General features: G+C 38.6%; 1 protein-coding gene across 5 annotated transcripts in view; it reads left to right on the top strand.

The window, feature by feature from the left end:
• LOC105500038 (ubiquitin specific peptidase 9 X-linked) overlaps positions 1–19,285 on the top strand; it is a 155,162-nt gene that overhangs the window by 73,730 nt on the left and 62,147 nt on the right. For all 5 annotated transcript variants that reach the window (XM_011710070.3, XM_011710092.3, XM_011710078.3 and 2 more), the window contains exons 15-21: positions 4,151–4,238; positions 7,236–7,578; positions 8,862–8,957; positions 9,385–9,596; positions 11,393–11,633; positions 11,873–12,022; positions 13,855–13,975. In XM_011710070.3, the coding sequence (XP_011708372.2) occupies positions 4,151–4,238; positions 7,236–7,578; positions 8,862–8,957; positions 9,385–9,596; positions 11,393–11,633; positions 11,873–12,022; positions 13,855–13,975 (1,251 nt within the window). The remainder of the gene's footprint in view (positions 1–4,150; positions 4,239–7,235; positions 7,579–8,861; positions 8,958–9,384; positions 9,597–11,392; positions 11,634–11,872; positions 12,023–13,854; positions 13,976–19,285) is intronic.

The following is a 19,285-nucleotide window of genomic DNA, read 5'->3' as shown; positions in this document are numbered from 1 at the left end:
GCTTTCCCCTTAGGAACAAGAATGAGACAAAAGATGTCCACTCCAATCACTTCTATTTAACATTCTGCTTGAGGAGTTAGCCAGGGTAACTAGGCGAGAAAAAGAAGTAGACAACCCAATTAAGAAATGGATGCAAAGGATCTGAATAGAAATTTCTGCAAAGAAGGTATACAAATGACCAATGAGCACTTGAAAAGATACTTAGTATTATTAGTTATTAGGGGAATGAAAATCAGAACCACAGTGAGATAATGCTACTTCATACCTACTAGGGTGACAAAAAACAACAGTAAATGTTGATGAGGCTATGGAGAAATTGGAGCGTTCGTATAGTCCTTGTGGGATTGTAGAGTGGCACAGCCACCTTGCAAAATGTTAATCGTAGAATTTACCATATTACTCATTCCCAGTTACATACCCAAGTGAAATGTATACATAAATCTGTACAACATGAATGAACTTTGAAAACATTATGCTAAGTGGGAAAAAGTCCATCAGAAAATACCACATATTGCATAATTTTTTTGTTTTTTGAGGTGAAGTCTCGCTGTGTCGCCCAGGCTGGAGTGCAGTGGCACCAACTCGGCTCACTGCAACCTCTGCCTCCTGAATTCAAGTGATTCTCATGCCTTAATCTCCTGAGTACGTGGGATTACAGGCACATGCCACCATGCCCGGCTAATTTTTTTTTTTTTTTTAAAGTAGAAACAGGGTTTTGCCATGTTGGCCAGGCTGGTCTCAAACTCCTGACCTCAGATGATCAGCCCACCTCAGCCTCACAAAGTGCTGGGATTACAGGCATGAGCCACTGTGCTCAGCCATGATTCCATTTTTATATGAAATGCCTCAGACTTAAGCCGCAAGAACAAGGGGAGGGGGTGATTTGTACAGGGTTTCTTCTTGGGGTGAGAAAAGTGTTGTAGACTTAGATTGTGATGGTGGTTATACAACTCTACTAAAAAAATTGAATTGTATTTAAATGGATGGATTTTATGGTACTTTATGACTCAAGATTTTTTTTTAAATGAACTTTTAATATAAGTTCTAAAATGGACCCTAGAAAACTTGCTGTTTATGATGACAAGAACCAATTTATGTTAGTCTCAGCCATGATTCACCACCTCTTCCTACCTATTTTCATAGACACCTGTGTAATTTAGTCTCATCTAATTCTTCCTGCTGTTTTCAGTGGGATACTTGCCACCTAGACAATATGAGTCAAAAATGGATTATCCTCCTCATTTGACTGCTAGCTAACAAGTCCAGGTATTTGTTTTGAACTGAATATTTACTACAAAACTACCAGTTATGTATGTATGTATGTATGTATATGTGTGTGTGTGTGTGTGTGTATATATATATATGTATATATATATATATATATATATATATATATATATATATATATGTCTTGACAGCTTGGAAGCTTCTCTTGAGTAAGAGGGCCTCTTCATTCCTATTTAGCATAAAGACATCTTATTTCTTGACTTTTACTGATTAGCTATCAGTTGAATGCTTCCAAAGTTCTACTCTTTGTGCAGGGTCCCAGTTCTTCATAAGTAAAGTGTTAGCACCTAAACGAAAAAAGGAAGGTGGGTTGTTTGCTAAAACTAGTGGATAAAAGTTTAACAAAATAGTTACATAGTCTCAAAGTCTCTCTCCACAAATTACTTATTAATTACAAAGAGAAAAGTAGTACCTTTACAGCAGAGAAACCTGCCTCCCTTCTGTGTTACTGGCCACAATGCTTAGACTGATCTAATTATGAGGAAGTGGCGTGGAAGCCCAAATTGAGTGACATTTCAACAAAATTGGCTTCCAGTTTTCAAAAAGGTCAGAGAACACAAAGGATGATTAATTTTGCAGATTAAAAAATAAAAAGTCATGAGAACCAAATACAATCTTGGACTTTGTAGAAAAGATGTAAAAGGACATTATTGGGAAAATTGATGAAACTCGAATATGGACCATGAATTAAATCAGTGCTTCTCCGAGGGGGTGGAGGTGGCTATTTGACAATGTCTGGAGCTGTCTTAAACTGGGGTTGAGGGGTGAGTAGAAGCCTAGAATGTTACTAAGTAACCTATAGTATAGTCCTAGACAGAACAGTCCTACACAATGAAGATTACCTGGCCAAACGTCAATAATGGAAACCCTGGGTTAGATGATAATAGTATTTTACTAGTGTAGTTTTCTTGTTATTTGGAAATACTCATTGACGTATTTAAGGGTAAAAAGACATGTCCAACTCTCAAATAGTTTAGAAAGATTATGCACACACATGTATGTGTGTATTTTTTATATGTGTGGCAACTAATGAAGCAAATGGAGGAAGATGTCAACAGTTGGTGAATACAGGTAAAGAGTGTAAGAGAATTCTTGCTTTTTCTTGTTGTTTTTTTGCGACGGAGTCTCGTTCTGTCACCCAGGCTGGAGTGCAGTGGCACAACCTCGGCTCACTGCAAGCTCCGCCTCCCGAGTTCAAGCAATTCTCCTGTCTCAGCCCCCGGAGCAGCTGGGATTACAGGCGCCTGCCACCATGCCCGACTAATTTTTTTATTTTTAGTAGAGATGGGGTTTCACCATGTTGGCCAAGCTGGTCTTGAACTCCTGACCTCAGGTAATCTGCCCACCTTGCCATCCCAAAGTGCTAGGATTACAGGTGTGAGCCACGATGCCTCGCTTTTTTAAGAGACAAGGTCTTGATATTGCCCGGGCTGGAGTACAGTGGTGCAATCATAGCTCACTGCAGCCTCGAACTCTTGGGCTCAAACCATCCTCTCACTTCAGCCACCACACCTGGCTAATTTTTTTTTTTTTTTTTTGAGACTGGATCTTGCTGTGTTCCCCAGGCTGGTCTCGAACTCCTGGCCTGAAGCGATACTACTGCCTGGGCTTCCCTAATTGCTGGAATTACAGGCATGAGCTAAAACTTGATTTTCTTTCCAGTTTCTTAAGAAAACCTCTTGAAGTAGTCCTTTAAGTCCCAGTGTCTGATGAAATATACATTCATGGAAGTAGACAGTGTTTATGCCTATTTGCATATTCCAGTATGTGTGGAATTAGAAAGTAGTTGGTCGTAATATGTGGGGCTTTTTTCTTTACCAAAAGATCAAAACCAAATATGTTTCCAGACATTATGAATGTCCCATCTTTATAACACATCAAGAGTTTATTCAGAGAAGAAATATCAGTATTTTGAAGACTTTGATTACTGATTTCCAAAGGAGCTCACATAGACTCTTTAACAATAGCTTGCACATACCAAGGGTCTGGGATCTGATACGGAAATACAGTAATTAATGCTGAAGGAAAATGACACATTCTGGACATTAACATGGTAATGGTGACGATTGTATAAGTTGGTCATGTAGAGTAGCATCTTGTGTTACCCTCACTTCTTAGGTGTAATATTTATTTTTACATCAAAATAATTTTTTCTTCATGAAAACACCTTTCAGTGTAACAGGTAAGAAATTGAAGAAAAAAAAATTTTTTTTCTTTTTTTTTTTTTTTTTTTTGAGACGGAGTCTCGCTCTGTCGCCCAGGCTGGAGTGCAATGGTGGGATCTCAGCTCACTGCAAACTCCTCCTCCCAGGTTCACGCCATTCTCCTTCCTCAGCCTCCCCAGTAGCTGGGACTACAGGCACCCGCCACAACGCCCGGCTGATTTTTTTTTGTTTTTAGTAGAGACGGGGTTTTACCGTGTTAGCCAGGATGGTCTTGATCTCCTGACCTCGTGATCCGCCTGCCTCGGCCTCCCAAATGCTGGGATTACTGGAATGAGCCACTGCGCCCGGCCTGAAGAAAAAAATTTGGTCTTCCTTGTCAGTTCATAGACCACTTAGGTCGGTCTTAGGCTGCAATCATGAATTGCTTCATTGTGTGTGAAGGTTGCATGAAAGGGTTTTGCTGAATAATTATTTTTGATAGCACATTTAACAGATGATTTTCTTTTGGTTATGTAACAGGAAAGTATTTTTGTAGGGAAAACAGGAGATGGATAGAAACCACCAATTGGTAGAATTTAGGTTGCCTCTTAATGATAAAGGATTAATGGCATTTTAACTGATCTAATTTCTTTGGTTGAAGTCAGCAGTGATTTGGGTTATCCATGTGTATAATGCGTGATTTTTTTCTTAATTTGCAGACCATGAAGATTATGACCCACAAACTGTGAGGCTGGGAAGTAGATACAGTCACGTTCAAGAAGTTCAAGAACGGCTTAACTTCCTTAGGTTTGTTTTATACAATTAATGTTGCTCTCTTTAAGGAATACAGAATGAATAGACTATATAGCTTGGTCTTTGTTGGGTAGCCTTTTCCCAAGTCGTGTAAGACATTTCCCTGTATTAGTTACTAAATACTTCAAAATGATTCGCTGAGTTTTAACTTTTTTGCAGTGTTTTAAGAGAACACATTTTAACCTTTAGAGTTGACTTCTGTTCTTCATACCTGTTTATGCTGGAAATAATGTTTATTTTTAAAGGACAGATTCCCGTATTTTGACACAACCAGAAGGAGGACTATACTGACTTAATGATATCATAGACACTAAGGAAACGGGGGCAAAAGGCTGCTAGACCAGCACCTCAAAAGAGTGGTTGGAGTCCTCTGGTGCCTTGTTTATTCTAACAGTGGCTGACAGGCAATCTAAAGTCATGTGTTAATAATATCATTTCTGATTGGCTTGAGGGAAAAGGTTTATTAAGATAAAAAGTAGTCTAGGGCTGGATTTGCTCTGCAATATTTAGCTTTTGGTGATCATACACTTACAGATGTGCAAAGTGCCTTTGTTAAAAATTTTGATGGTCAGGTACAGTGACTCACACCTGTAATCCCAACACTTGGGGAGGCCAAGGCAAGCGGATGGTTTGAGCCCAGGAGTTCAAGACCAGCCTGGGCAGCATGGTGAAATCCCATCTCTAAAAAAAAATACAAAAATCAGCCAGGCATGGTGGTGTTCACTTGTTGTCCCAGGTGGGTACTCAGGAGGCTGGGGTGGGAGGATCACTTGAACCTGGGAGGCGGAGGTTGCAGTGAGCTGTGATTACACCACTGCCCTCCAGACCCTGTCTCAAAATAAAAAAAAAAAATTATGAGGTTTCTTTTGAATTCAAAAAACCACATGTAGCAAAAGAGCTTGTTTAGATTACAGGTGTGCTAACAGAAATGCCCAGATTATCACTGCTTCATGAAGTCTATTTTATTTATTTCATTTTTTTGAGACAGAGTCTTGCTCTGTCACCAGGCCGGAGTGCAGTGGTGAGATCTCAGCTCACTGCAACCTTCGCCTCCCAGGTACAAGTGATTCTCTTGCCTCGGCCTCCTGAGTAGCTGGGACTATAGGCGCGCGCCACCACGCCCAGCTAATTTTTGTATTTTTAGTAGAGACAGGGTTTCACCATGTTGGCCAGGATGGTCTCTATCTCTTGACCTCATGATCTGCCCACCTTGGTCCCCCAAAGTGCTCATATTACAGGTGTGAGCCACCGCGCCTGGCCCCATTTATTTTAATAACATTCTGGGGAGTTTTGTCCTGGGCTGTGTTAATTACGGATTTCTATTTATTGAACTCTGTGCTTATTTATGGATAAAATTTTAAGTAGCTATATGATGATTTTAATTTTAGGAAAAACCTCAACCAAATTTTAAGAAATTTGGCACTGGTTTAAAGTGAATTTTTTTTTTATGTGTGTTTTGTTTTTAACCACCTGGGTAGAAGGACTTGCCTCCCCACATTGAGAGTTACTGCCATAGTAAGCAGTCGTTACTGATTGGTGTGTGTTATATGTCCCTTAGGTTTACTAGAACAGAAAAGTGGTTTCAAGCCCTTTTGCCATTTTAAAGTTTGGAATCCGAGAAACTATTGTAGTTTCTTCTACTCCGTTAGTACCTCTGTATGTGAGCTATAGCAACCAACTCAAGGGAGAGGAACCTGACTTTAATGCCTGCTGTGTGTTGGGCCTGTGCCAGACACTTTATATTTACTCTGAAGCAACACAGTGCAGCAAGTGTTACTCCCATTTGATCAATAAGAAACCCAGGATTCCAGTGGCTTCAGGTAGCTTGTTTGAAGTCTCACAGCCAGTATATGATGGAATTGCACTACTAAACTAGGTCTCTTTTACTTAAGTCTGTGCTCTTCCTATTAGACCAGTAGTTTTTCAAACTTATGTAGGAGCTTTAGGGCTTCTGAGTTAAGTTCCTTGAAGATTTCTGAACAAGCAGTAGGAAGTTTCCCGGTTTTTTCCTTTCTTTTTCCTCTCCCGGCAACTGGAGCAGCTATAGTTTTTATATATATATATCAGATTCCAACTGGGATTTTCATTTGAAGAAGGGTTTATGCCATCTTTAGAATAAAACAAAAAAATGGAAAAGCTTTGAAAATGTAAGCAGTTTTAACTCATAAATATTGATGGATTAGTTATTTGTGAAAGTCACTTAATTGAATACCTCATTTTTCAATGATGCCATATAAGCAGGATGCTAAGTCTCTCTCTTTCTCTCTTTCTTTTTCTTTCTTTCTTTCTCTCTCTCTCTCTCTTCATTTTTCTTTTTCTTTCTTTCTTTCTTTCCTTCTGACTTTCTTTCTGTCTTTCCTTCTATCTTTCTTGACAGAGTCTCACCCAGGCTGTAGTGCAGTGGCACAGTCTTGGCTCACTGCTACCTCCACCTCCCAGGTTCAATTGATTCTCATGCCTCACTTTCCCCAGTAGCTGGGACTACAGACACGAGCCACCACACCCAGCTAATTTTTGTATTTTTAATCGAGATGGGGTTTTGCCATGTTGACCAGGCTGGTCACGAACTCCTGACCTCAGGTGATCCGCCCACCTCAGCCTCCCAAAGTGCTGTCATTACAGGCATGAGTTACTGTGCCCAGCCGAAGTCTTTTATTTTTAACTCAAGCTACTAAACGTCCTTCTTTCCAAAAGTCTGGTTTCAAAGACTAAATGGTTAAAAGTTCAGGGAACGAATCTTTTATTCATAATTCAGCTAGCTGCATTTCAGGCACAAAGTGGGTGTTCAGTGTGTGCTTGTTGAATTAATATCTAGTGGGGATTTTTTTTAGTACCAGATAAAAGTAGAAAAATAGGCTATTTTGAAAATGAATATCTTTTTATCTATAGTTAAAATATAATGGTGATAAATGTATTTTATAGATAATATAGATTGCCTTTCAGGATAAAAATTACATAAATCTAATTGCCAATTTTTTATGTTTTTTCAAGATTTTTATTGAAGGATGGCCAACTGTGGCTATGTGCTCCTCAGGCAAAACAAATATGGAAATGCTTAGCTGAGAATGCAGTTTACCTTTGTGATCGTGAAGCCTGTTTTAAGTGGTATTCCAAATTGATGGGGGATGAACCAGACTTAGATCCTGATATTAATAAGGACTTCTTTGAAAGTAATGTGCTTCAGCTTGATCCTTCTCTGTTAACTGAAAATGGAATGAAGTGTTTTGAGCGATTCTTCAAAGCTGTGAATTGTCGAGAAGGAAAACTAGTAGCAAAAAGGAGAGCCTATATGATGGATGACTTGGAGTTAATAGGATTAGATTACCTTTGGAGGGTAAGTCAAAAGTAGGAACTCTGTAAACAGTGTCTGATGTACTTTTTCATATACATAAGGAATTATAATTTCACATATAAATTGTGTATTTTACTGTGATGTTTGTCTCAGGAATTTGGTGTAGTTAGTAATTGTTCATTTTTATTATTATATCACTTGTCAGTGGGCTTTTTCTTCTCTCTTCCTCTCCCTCCTCCTGCCACTGATGTTCCTTTTGTCTTAGCTTAGTATCTGTGTATTCCATAGATGTGCACTAAACATACAAATCTTCCATTCCTCCCCGTGGATATTGTTCCTTCCCAATTTTTTCATTCAGTGTCGATCTGTTTCCTCCTCTTCAATGTTTAATGCTAAAATAGAGGACAGAAGAGAGGATTTGTGTTTAGTATAGATTATGAGTATATACTTTATTGGCACTGTTTACCTTGTGATATTTTTAAATAGCTGGGGGAATAAAATACTATCTTTTTAAGGCTAATCTTTCTATTTTTATAGTACTAGTGTATTATTCCTATCTTTAAAAGTCTGACCTGTTATACAGCAGTTTATATTGTTGTTTGGATGTCTGAAATTTTTTCCTGCAAACCATAGATGAAGATGTTTACTGTGGCATTTGAGTATTTAAAAGCTTTTCATTAAGTATGTGGTTTTTCAACATTGTTTTAACAGCAGAAACACATCTTAAAAATCAAAATTTGCACCACTCTACAAAATGTATACTGAATTGAACAAGAAAAATATATTTTCTTACTTGGTCTCCCCATGCTTACCCCCTTTCCCCTCCCCAACCCTTTTATAGGGGCCAACACTGAAAGACTTCCTCAAAGTCCTCTAAGGTTCTGAACATAGTTTGGAAACCACTAATGTAATTAGATGAGTGATAAAGATTTATAGAAACTGGGGGTAGAGTAGTCCTTTATGCTAAACTGTGTTTCATGTAATCTCTTATTTCCTGTCAACTAATTTGAATTTCTTCTTGAGTGTCTGACTTGGTTATCAAGATATTAAATTATAGGGTTAAATAATAGTGGTCAAAGCATATTTTATTTTTACAAAAATGTACCTTTCATTCTTAAATTACTTTTTTCGGAGACTTTCATTTTGCATTTATTATCCTTTCTTTTGGTCTGTGCTTCTCACTTAATTTTACTTGATTATCAAAGTCAACTTACCATTAAATAATTGAATAGTGTATTTAAGATAACTGAGGATATGGTTTGAATTTAAATGCCCAAAAAAATATATGTTGAAAGGGGTGAATACTTTTATCATTTTGAAACCAGGTCGTGATTCAGAGTAATGATGATATTGCCAGCAGAGCTATAGATCTCCTCAAAGAGATATACACAAACCTTGGTCCAAGACTACAAGTCAATCAGGTGAGGATTGATGTGCATTAAAACTTCCATATATCATTATTTCAGCCCACATTTCTCTTATACAAAAGAGAAAAAATACTAAATGAATCTTGCCTTGATAATTGTCTTGAAGTGATTGGGTTATTTTTAATATAACTATTTATTACATGTTGAAATGGCAAAGAAAGTCTTTGTGAATTCATTTTGATGCTAACACCCAGTCCTGAAGTTCACTTTTGGCTATCTAATTTATATTTGTTAACTTATGTAATGCTAGCTTCCTTTTAATAAACATATATTTTATTATATGGATTCTCTACTTAAATATGACTGTTGTTAATTGAGTGCTATGATTAAATTAGCCATTGCCATCTTTAATTGGATTAATGTTTGATTTTTTACGTTTTAAAGCAACTTTAACTGTGTTTATTTGGCCCGATATTTGTAGGTGGTGATCCATGAAGACTTCATTCAGTCTTGTTTTGATCGTCTGAAGGCTTCCTATGACACGTTGTGTGTTTTGGATGGTGACAAAGACAGTGTTAATTGTGCAAGACAGGAAGCTGTTCGAATGGTTCGAGTATTAACTGTTTTAAGGGAATATATAAATGAATGTGACAGTGATTATCATGAGGAAAGAACAATTCTCCCTATGTCGAGGTTTGTGAATCACTAATCTATTGGTGCTAATTCTTAATTATTTGATGTTTTCCTAGCCATTTGGTAAAAGGAGAGCAGAAATTTTTATTGTTTGTAAATTGTTGTCTTTGCCCATTAAGAACATTTTCATTTCATATAATTTTTTTTAATAACCTCCCCCACTCTCCCATCTGGTTTTGTTTTGGTTTTTTTGGGTGAGGCATTCTTACTCAAGTTGTTTTCTAGTTTTCTTTTGTCTTTGACATTATTGCTCATTAAGTGTTGCAGTGATATTTTGCAGTTGAAATGTTTTTGTTTATTTGTTTATTTTGAGACAAGGTCTTACTCTGTCACCCAGGCTGAAATGCTGGGGTGTGATCATGGCTCACTGCAGCCTCAACCTCCTGGGCTCAAGTGACCTTCCCACCTCAGCCTCCCAGGTTTTTGGGGCTACAGCACAGGCTACCACACCTGACTAATTTTTTTTGTGGAGGTGGGGTCTCACTACATTGCCCAGGCTGGTTTCAAACTCCTACGCTCAAGGAAATCCTTCTGCTTTGGCCTCCCAAAGTGCTGGGATTATAGGCGTGAGCTGCAGTGCCTGGCCTGTAAAGAACTCTTAAAAGCTGCCTTGCATGGCAGTATAACAAATATTTTCAAATGGTGTTTATAGTTTTGGGATGTTTTGTATAGTCAGTGCCATCATTTTTTTTAAAGAGTTTTATTAACCATGAAATTATATACAGTTGCTTCTTGAATATGATTTTTATTTTATATTTTACTTTTAAAAAAAGATACTATACCAATATAAATAGCATTTTGGAGTGAATTTTGATACAAAGGCTTTTTTCCAGAAAAGTGCGTTGTGGCATTTTTGTTGATGCTTTTAACAAAATGTAAAACTACCTTTTAAATGTAAAAGGTAAGCTCTTCCGTCTTTTTTTGATTTTTTTTTTTTTTTTTTTTTTTTTTTTTTTTTTTTAAATTAATACAGAGTCTACCTATGTTGTCCAGGCTGGTCTTGAACTCCTGGGCTCAAGGGATCTTCTTTCCTTGGCCTCCCAAAGTAGTAGGATTACAGGCATGAGCCACTGCGTCCAGCCTACCTTTTACTTTTAAAAATAGTCTTAATGAGTTGGGCTTTTACAGCGTAGAAATAAGCATTACATCTTTGTTTTAATTTCTTTTCAGTAGACACCCTATTTTCTGCAATCGTAGATACAAGACTAACAATAATAGAATATGATTATGTTTTTAAATATTATTTATATTTGTAGTTAAAAGGAGCAATATTTTTTTTTCTTTTGCATTTCACTCTTGTTGCCCAGGCTGGAGTGCAGTGGTGCGATCTCGGATCACTGCAACCTGTGCCTCCCAGGTTCAAGCGATTCTCCAGCCTCAGCCTCCCAAGTAGCTGGGATTACAGGCGCCCACCACCAAACCTGGCTTATTTTCTGTATTTTTAGTAGAGGTGGAGTTTCACCATGTTGGTGAGGCTGATCTCGAACTAGTGACTTCAAATGATCCACCCGCCTTGGCCTCCCAAAGTGTTGGGATTACAGGCATGAGGCACCGTTCCTGGCCTTATTTTCAAGATACTGAAAATAATGCAGGTTGAGTATCCCTAATCCAAGAAATCCAAAATTCATCTGGTCCCAGACATTTCATATAAGGGATTCTCAAGCTATATTAAGTATCTTTAATTCACATCCTCTTGTTTCATAAGAAAATACTCAATGTTAAATCCCTAGCATTATTTTCTTAGCAACAAAATTTCAGTCTGCTGAATATGATGATGTCTTTCTTTTTCCCCCCAGAGCATTCCGTGGTAAACACCTCTCTTTTGTAGTTCGATTTCCAAACCAGGGCAGACAGGTTGATGACTTGGAGGTATGGTCTCATACCAATGATACAATTGGTTCAGTACGACGATGTATTCTCAATCGTATTAAAGCCAACGTAGCCCACACAAAAATTGAGCTCTTTGTGGGCGGTGAGCTGATAGATCCTGCAGATGATAGAAAGTTGATTGGACAATTAAACTTAAAAGATAAATCGGTATGTATGTATAGTTAACAAATTTTTCAGTAAAATCAAACCAGAGACTATCATTTAATAAGTAAATACTAATTGAGCATTTGTTATGTTTGGGACTCTGTGTTAGGTGTTAGAGTTACAGCATTAAAGTATAGCATGTAGTAGTCTTTTGGATTTTTTGCTTGGTATATCACTAAGTTTTGTGTTTTGTGTCAGTTTTTTTCCTTGTTTTTGGTACTAACATAGTATATCATTTTCAGCTTATTACAGCCAAACTTACACAAATAAGTTCCAATATGCCTTCAAGCCCTGATAGCTCTTCTGATTCCTCCACTGGATCTCCTGGAAACCATGGTAATCATTACAGTGATGGTCCCAATCCAGAAGTGGAAAGCTGTTTGCCTGGAGTGGTGAGTAGATACAGTTTTGAACTACTGTATGTAAGGTATTATGCTAGGGTTTTTGAGAATAAAGTATATAGAGTAGTTCTTTCTTTTCTTGAGGAGCTTACAGTTTAATGAGACAAAATAGTAACTCTAGGGCCGGGCGCGGTGGCTCAAGCCTGTAATCCCAGCACTTTGGGAGGCCGAGACGGGCGGATCACGAGGTCAGGAGATCGAGACCATCCTGGCTAACACGGCGAAACCCCGTCTCTACTAAAAACACAAAAAATTAGCTGGGCGAGGTGGCGGCGCCTGTGGTCCCAGCTACTCAGGAGGCTGAGGCAGGAGAATGGCGGGAACCCGGGAGGCGGAGCTTGCAGTGAGCTGAGATCTGGCCACTGCACTCCAGCCTGGGCGACAGAGCGAGACTCCGTCTCAAAAAAAAAAAAAAAAATAGTAACTCTACAGTTAACCACCAACTTCAGAATGGATCCCTCTAAAAGGAAATTGTAACACAGTTGGAATTTAAAACATTATTTCCCCATAGGTATAGTATTGTTACTTTTACATAAAATTAACCAATTAGAGCTTAATTATAATACTATTGGATGTATAAATTTAGAAGAATACAGTCATCCCTCATATATGTGGAGAATTGGTTCCAGGACCTCTGCATATACCCAAAATCTTGCAGATGACCCTGTGCAACCAGTAGCCTTCCATATACTTGGGTTTTGCTTCCTGGAAATACTGAATTTTCTATTCCACATTTGGTTGGGAAAAAGTCTGCATGTAAGTGGACCTGTGGAGTTCAAACTTGTGTTGTTCAAGAGTCAGCTGTATCACTTTTAAAAATTTATGCCGCAAAACAGATCGTTCTTTTAGAACTATATATGAGCTGGGCATGGTGGCTCACACCTGTAATTCCAGCTACTTGGGAGGCTGTGAGGCAGGAGGATTGCTTGAGCCCAGGAGTTCTAGGCTGCAGTGAGCTGTGATTGTGCCATTATGCTCTAGCCTGGTCAACAGAGTGAGATCTCATCTCTAAAAATATAAATAAATGAAAACAAGAACTATGTAGGAAAATACCTGTAATCTTTATCAGATTGTCAGTAACATATAGCCGAAGAAACAATGACTCCCTTTTTTAAGTTCTCCTTTCGCCCCTCCCCACAGAAATTTTGATGGTTACAATAACAGCAGCCACTCCAGTGTCAGGAGGATTTGGCTGTCTAGAACAATTGGATTAAGAATTTGATAGTGGGCCGGGCAAGGTGGCTCATGCCTGTAATCCCAGCACTTTGGGAGGCCAGGGTGGGTGGATCATAAGGTCAGGAGTTCTAGACCAGCCTGGCCAACACGGTGAAACCCCATCTCTACTAAAAATACAAAAATTAGCCAGGCGTGATGGCGGGCTCCCGTAATCCCAGCTACTCAGGAGGCTGAGGCAGGAGAATCGCTTGAACCCGGGAGGCGGAGGTTGCAGTGAGCCAAGATCGTGCCACTGCACTCCAGCCTGGGCGACAAAGCAAGAATCTGCCTCAAAAAAAAAACAACCAGAATTTGATAGTGGGCATGGCAGCCTTTTGTTATGTCCGGAGTCCAAATTGTATATAAGAGAGAAATGGTTTAATAGAACAGGAGAGGAGCTATCACAAAAAAGTGACTGGAAGTGACTTGGATGATGTATTTAATCTGCACTATTAAGGATTTGTAAGGATTAAAAGATGGGAAAGTCAGACTATTTCGAAGAGTAGAAATGGCATAAGTAAAAGTAAAGGGATTAACACAGAGAAACTTACTTAGGTAATGGGAGTAAATAATTTACAGGTAATTATTTTGTGTATTTTATATTCTAGATAATGTCACTGCATCCCAGATACATCTCTTTCCTTTGGCAAGTTGCAGACTTAGGTAGCAGCCTAAATATGCCACCGCTTAGAGATGGAGCAAGAGTACTTATGAAACTTATGCCGCCAGGTAAGAATTTTTAAATGATGATCAAGTACTTGCTGGACAATAAAGGAATGTATTAGCAAATTTTATTTCTAAATGGACCGTGCTTTTTGGTATAGACTACAACAAGAGTCACAGATGACAGCCCACAAGCCACATCAAGCCCACTGCTTGTTTTTCTGCATCCCAAGAGCTATATTTTTAAGTGGCTACAAAAAAAAATCTAGAAGAAGAATATTGTGATACATGAAAATTATGTGAAGTTTAAATTTTAGTGTCCATGATCAAAACCAGGCTCATTTGTTTATATTCTGTCTACATGACTGCTTTTGTCTTAAAACACAGCTCAGGAGTTGTGGCAGAGGCCATATGGCTCACAAGCCTAAACTACTTAATTTCCGTGGCCCTTTACAGAAAATGTTTGCCTATACCTGGACTATAATGTGGGTTATGTATCATCTGTGGTATTGTTCCTTTTTTATTCCTTAGAAACAACCACTTTCAGCTTCTCGCTTTTACTTTTGTGTATATATGTACCATTATGTCTGGAGTGCCCTCATATGGCTATTTCTTTGTTACTTATAGATACATACTGATTTTCTACTGTGTAGATGAAAACTTAACTGTTACATACCCCCCCATCCTCCCAGTATTTGCTTAAATCCAGATTCAACATTTACATTTCCAAGATTGTGTGAAATGTAGTTCTCTAGATTACTGACAACTTTCATCCTGGATTTAATAATTTCCCTTTTATTTTCCTGATTGTACACCTATCACTTATTCTTTCCACATACTTTTTTTTTAGATATTTTTTATCTGAATGTAGGCAAACTATCACATTTGGTTAATGATTTGTGTATAGAATCCTAGGTTTGAAAATATATTCCTTCTAGCTGGTGGCATTGCTGATGAGAAGACCAAAGTCCTCTTGGTTTCTGTTCCTTTGCATGTGACCTTCATTTCTGGAAGTTTTGGTTTTATCCTTACATTTTGAAATATTATGATGTGCCTTAGAGTTAGGTCTCTTTTGTGGTGCGTCATCTGTGGGCCTGGAGATTTCCTCAGTTGAGAGAGATTTGTGTTATTTGATAGTTTTCTCACCAGCATTTTGCGTTTTGTGTGTCTTTGAAATGTCTAAGTGTGATGGTGAATCTTCTAGATCTAATTTTACCTTTTCTCTCTTCCCTTCTCTCTTTAATCTTATTCCACCTTTGGGGTGGCTTCTTTAACCTTTTCCAGCTCTCTCGTTGGCTTTTCCCTTCCAAATATTCTAGTGTTAAAATTTCAAGACCTTTCTGCTAGTGATCCTTTTCTATACACAGGATTTTATTTTTCACTAACACACTCTTGTGTTTCTGTTATAATATATGTGTGTTCCTTTAAAACCTAATGTTTGGCAAAATTATGCACTAAAAATAGTAGGGCTTTGGGGGAAAAAGTAGAGTTTGGGCAGATCGTTCAAGCCTATACAACCTAAAAATTTTTTAAATGTATTTTTTGGAAATATTTACAATCTTACAGAAAAATTAGAAGTATAATTCAAGAACATTTGAGAGTAATTTAGTGGTTTTTGTAATCCCATTGCCCACCAAATACTTTCCCTACAAACAAGGATATTTGTCTGTATAAGCAAAATCAGCCATCTGTACCAGGAAGTTAAATGTCGATTCATTACTGCCGTCTACTTAGCAGACCCTATTCAGTGTTTTCAGTCATCTCCTTCACAGCAAAAAGATATAGTTCAAACTCAAATATAGTCAGCCCTCCATATCCATGGGTTCTGGATCTATGGATTCAGCCAACTGTGGATCAAAAATGTTTGCAGGAAAAAACATTGTTCAAAGTTCCAAAAAGCACAACTTGAATTTGCCACATGCTGAGTACTGTGTTGAATCTACACAAATGAAGCTATGTGTAGGCATTATATTAGGTGCTACAAGTACAGTGAGACACCGGATAATGACATTTAGTCAGTGATAGACCACATATACAATGGTGGTTCTATAAAATTATTATAATTTTATAGAATGGTATTATACCGTATTTTTACTGTACCCTTTCTATGTTTAAATACACAAATACTTACCATTGTGTTATAATTGCTTACAGTATTCAGTACAGTAACATGCTTGTATGGGTTTATAGCCCAGGAGCAATAGGCAATACCATATATAACCTAGATGTGTTGTAGGCTGTATCATCCAGATTTGTTGTAAACACATTCTATGATGTTCACATAGTGATAAAATCGCTTAATGATGCATTTCTCAGAACATATCTTACGCAACATGTGACTGTAATCCGGAGTTAATTTATACGGGAAGATGTGCATAGGTTGTATGCAAATTCTACATCATTTTATATAAGGTATTTGAGCATCCCTGGATTTTGGTATTGGGAGGGTGGATCCTGGAACCAACCCCGCACCCCCCCACACCCCCCATGGATACCAGGGAATAACTGTATTGCATTTAGTTAATATATCTCTTTAGTTTCCTTCTGAAACAGTTCCTCATACTGTTTTTGACCTTCATGACCTTGACTCTTAAGGATTACAGGCCAGTTAATTATAGAATGTCCTTCAGTTTAGATTTGTTTTATCATGATTAGATTCAGGTTATGCATCTTTGGCAGAAATACCACAGAAGCGATGTTCTGTTTATCTCAATGCATCTGGTTGGATAGTATGTAATTTCAGTTTTTCCCATTACTGACGATGATCACTGTGATCACTTGAGTTTTTTCCTTGCTTCCCCACTGTAAAATTGCCCTTCCCTTTGAAAGTATTTTGGGCCAGGCGCGGTGACTCATGCCTATAATTCCAGCACTTTGGGAGGCTGAGGTGGGCAGATTGCTTGAGGCCAGGAGTTTGAGACCAGCCTGGCCAACGTGGCGAAACCCCGTCTCTACTAAAAATACAAAAATTAGCCAGGCACGTTAGCGTGCACCTGTAATCCCAGCTACTCGGGAGGCTGAGGCTGGAGAATCGCTTGGACCTGGGAGGCGGAGGTTGCAGTGAGCCGAGATCATGCCACTGTACTCCAGCCTGAGCGACAGCAAGATTCCGTCTGAAAAAAAAAAAAAAGGTATTTTGTGCAGAGGTACTTTGAAAATATTTATACTGTTCCTCATCAGGCTTTTTATTCATTCATTTATATCTGTATGAAATGATGGTCAAGGAGTTATAATCTGTTACTATCATTTATCTTGATGCCGAAATGATCTCTAGTTTGGCCAGTGGGAGTCCTTTCAGGCTGTTCTGTGTTACTTTAATATGTTCCCATTATTCTTTCAGCAGTTGTATGCTTTTTGGCTCAAGATGTTTCAGATTAGGTCAGGTGCAGTGGCTCATGCCTATAATCCTAACACTTTGGGAGGGTGAGGCAGGAGGATCACTGGAGCTCAGGATTCATGACCAGCCTGGGCAACATAGCCAGACCTCATCTCTATTAAAAATATAAAAAATTAGCCAGGTGTGGTGATGGGTACCTGTAGTCCCAGCTACTTGAGAGGCTGAGGTGGGAGGATCACTTGAGCCTGGGAGATGGAGACTGCATTGAGCTATATGATCATGCCACTGTATTCCAGCCTGGGCAACAGAACAAGACATGTCTCAAGAAAAAAGAAAAAAGTTCCAGATTAACATCTTGTACCCTCTCTGCCCCAGTCCTGGAATTGGCTGTTTCTCCAAGGAGGCCTGCTTGGTTTATTTTCCTGGAGAATGGTATTTAGAAACCAAGATCTGGACGTTTATTGCACTCATTGCTATTGATGTATTGTTGCTCCCTGGCTCTCTAAGCAGTTAGAACTAAGGAATGTATGTATGTGTATCCACATTTAAGTCTGTTACTATATATACACACACACGAATATATATATGTGTGTATGTTTTTACAAAACCATGGGGTCACACGACTTCTTCCCATTCCAGCCTATCAGTTTCATTCTAGTTTTCTCCCTTTCCATATTTGTAATTTTTTTTTTTTTTTTTTTGAGACGGAGTCTTGCTCTGTCACCCAGGCTGGAGTGCAGTGGCACGATCTCGACTCATTGCAACCTCTGCCTCCCGGGTTCAAGGGATTCTCCTGCCTCAGCCTCCCAGTAGCTGGGATTACAGGCCTGAGCCACCGCGCCTGACCAAACTCTCTTTTCTGACAGTGAAACACCTGGCTTCCGTTAGCCTCTCACTTATTTTCCTATTTAATCAGTTATCTCTAGCACCCCTCACCCTTTCTTTGAATGCTGAAGGACTCTGTCTCTGAATGTTGGGTCTCCACCCTAGGGACACTCCTCACTCTGCTTGAGTTGATTCTTTATGCTGAGCTCTACCGCTCGTTGGGCTCCCTCCTCCTCCATGATCTGTAATTCCCAACATAGGACTACCTTTAAAACTTGTACATAGTTTAATTAGAGCACTCATAAAATGATAATTAGTATCCTCAGAGATAACTTGGACAGCCCAGGCAGGTACTTCAGTGTGGCTGAAGGCTTCCTCAGGAGATAGTAAAAAGACAAAACCAATACAGAGGAAATGCTGACTTGACATTGCTGAGATACAGTGCAAAAGAGTGGAGCTCTGAGATAGATGGGCTACTGTTAAGATAGGCATGGTGGGAGTAAAACTTGCCAAGGTCCATGAAAGTCTAGTTTAGGATTGTATCTCACAAGATGAGCCCTTGATGCAAGTATTCACTTTAAATTTTCCTTTAAAAAGAAATAGGCTTCTGCCTACACATCTGCCAAGCTGAGGGGGCTTTTTGCTTTGCTCATTTTTATTTTTTTGTTGAAGATTAACAGTTCTGCTGTTCTGGCTACTGTTGCCTGGGAGAAATCACATATGAACAAACTCACCTTCTGCATTATACTGACATCATTATATTTGCCAATTGATTGTGAGCTAATTGGGGTTATAGAAACATGTGCTATAGCATAACAGACTGTAATTATTTCTCTCTAGGCTATTACTGATGGATATTATGTTTTCTTCTTTTTCCAGCATCATCTTTTACTGTCCTTGAGTTTTTTTTTTTTTTTTTTTTTTTTAAACAAAACTAGCTTCAAACTGTTTACAAAGAATACAGATAGCTCCCAAATTCAGTAATTAACAGTTTGCCGTAGTTATGGCATTCTGTGATTTTTTTTTTTTCTAACATTTGGAGAGCAAGTTGTTGGCCAGGCTGGTCTCAAACGCTTGACCTCAGGTGATCTACTCGCCTCGGCCTCCCAAAGTGCTAGAACATTACAGGCATGAACCACAGCACTCGGCCAAGTCATCCTTATTTCATTCTAATTGTGGTAAGGTGATATCTCATTGTGGTTTGGATTTGCATT

Source organism: Macaca nemestrina, chromosome X, assembly GCF_043159975.1.
Source record: "Macaca nemestrina isolate mMacNem1 chromosome X, mMacNem.hap1, whole genome shotgun sequence".
Lineage (NCBI taxonomy): Eukaryota > Metazoa > Chordata > Mammalia > Primates > Cercopithecidae > Macaca > Macaca nemestrina.
This window is presented reverse-complemented; position numbering and strand designations above follow the sequence as displayed.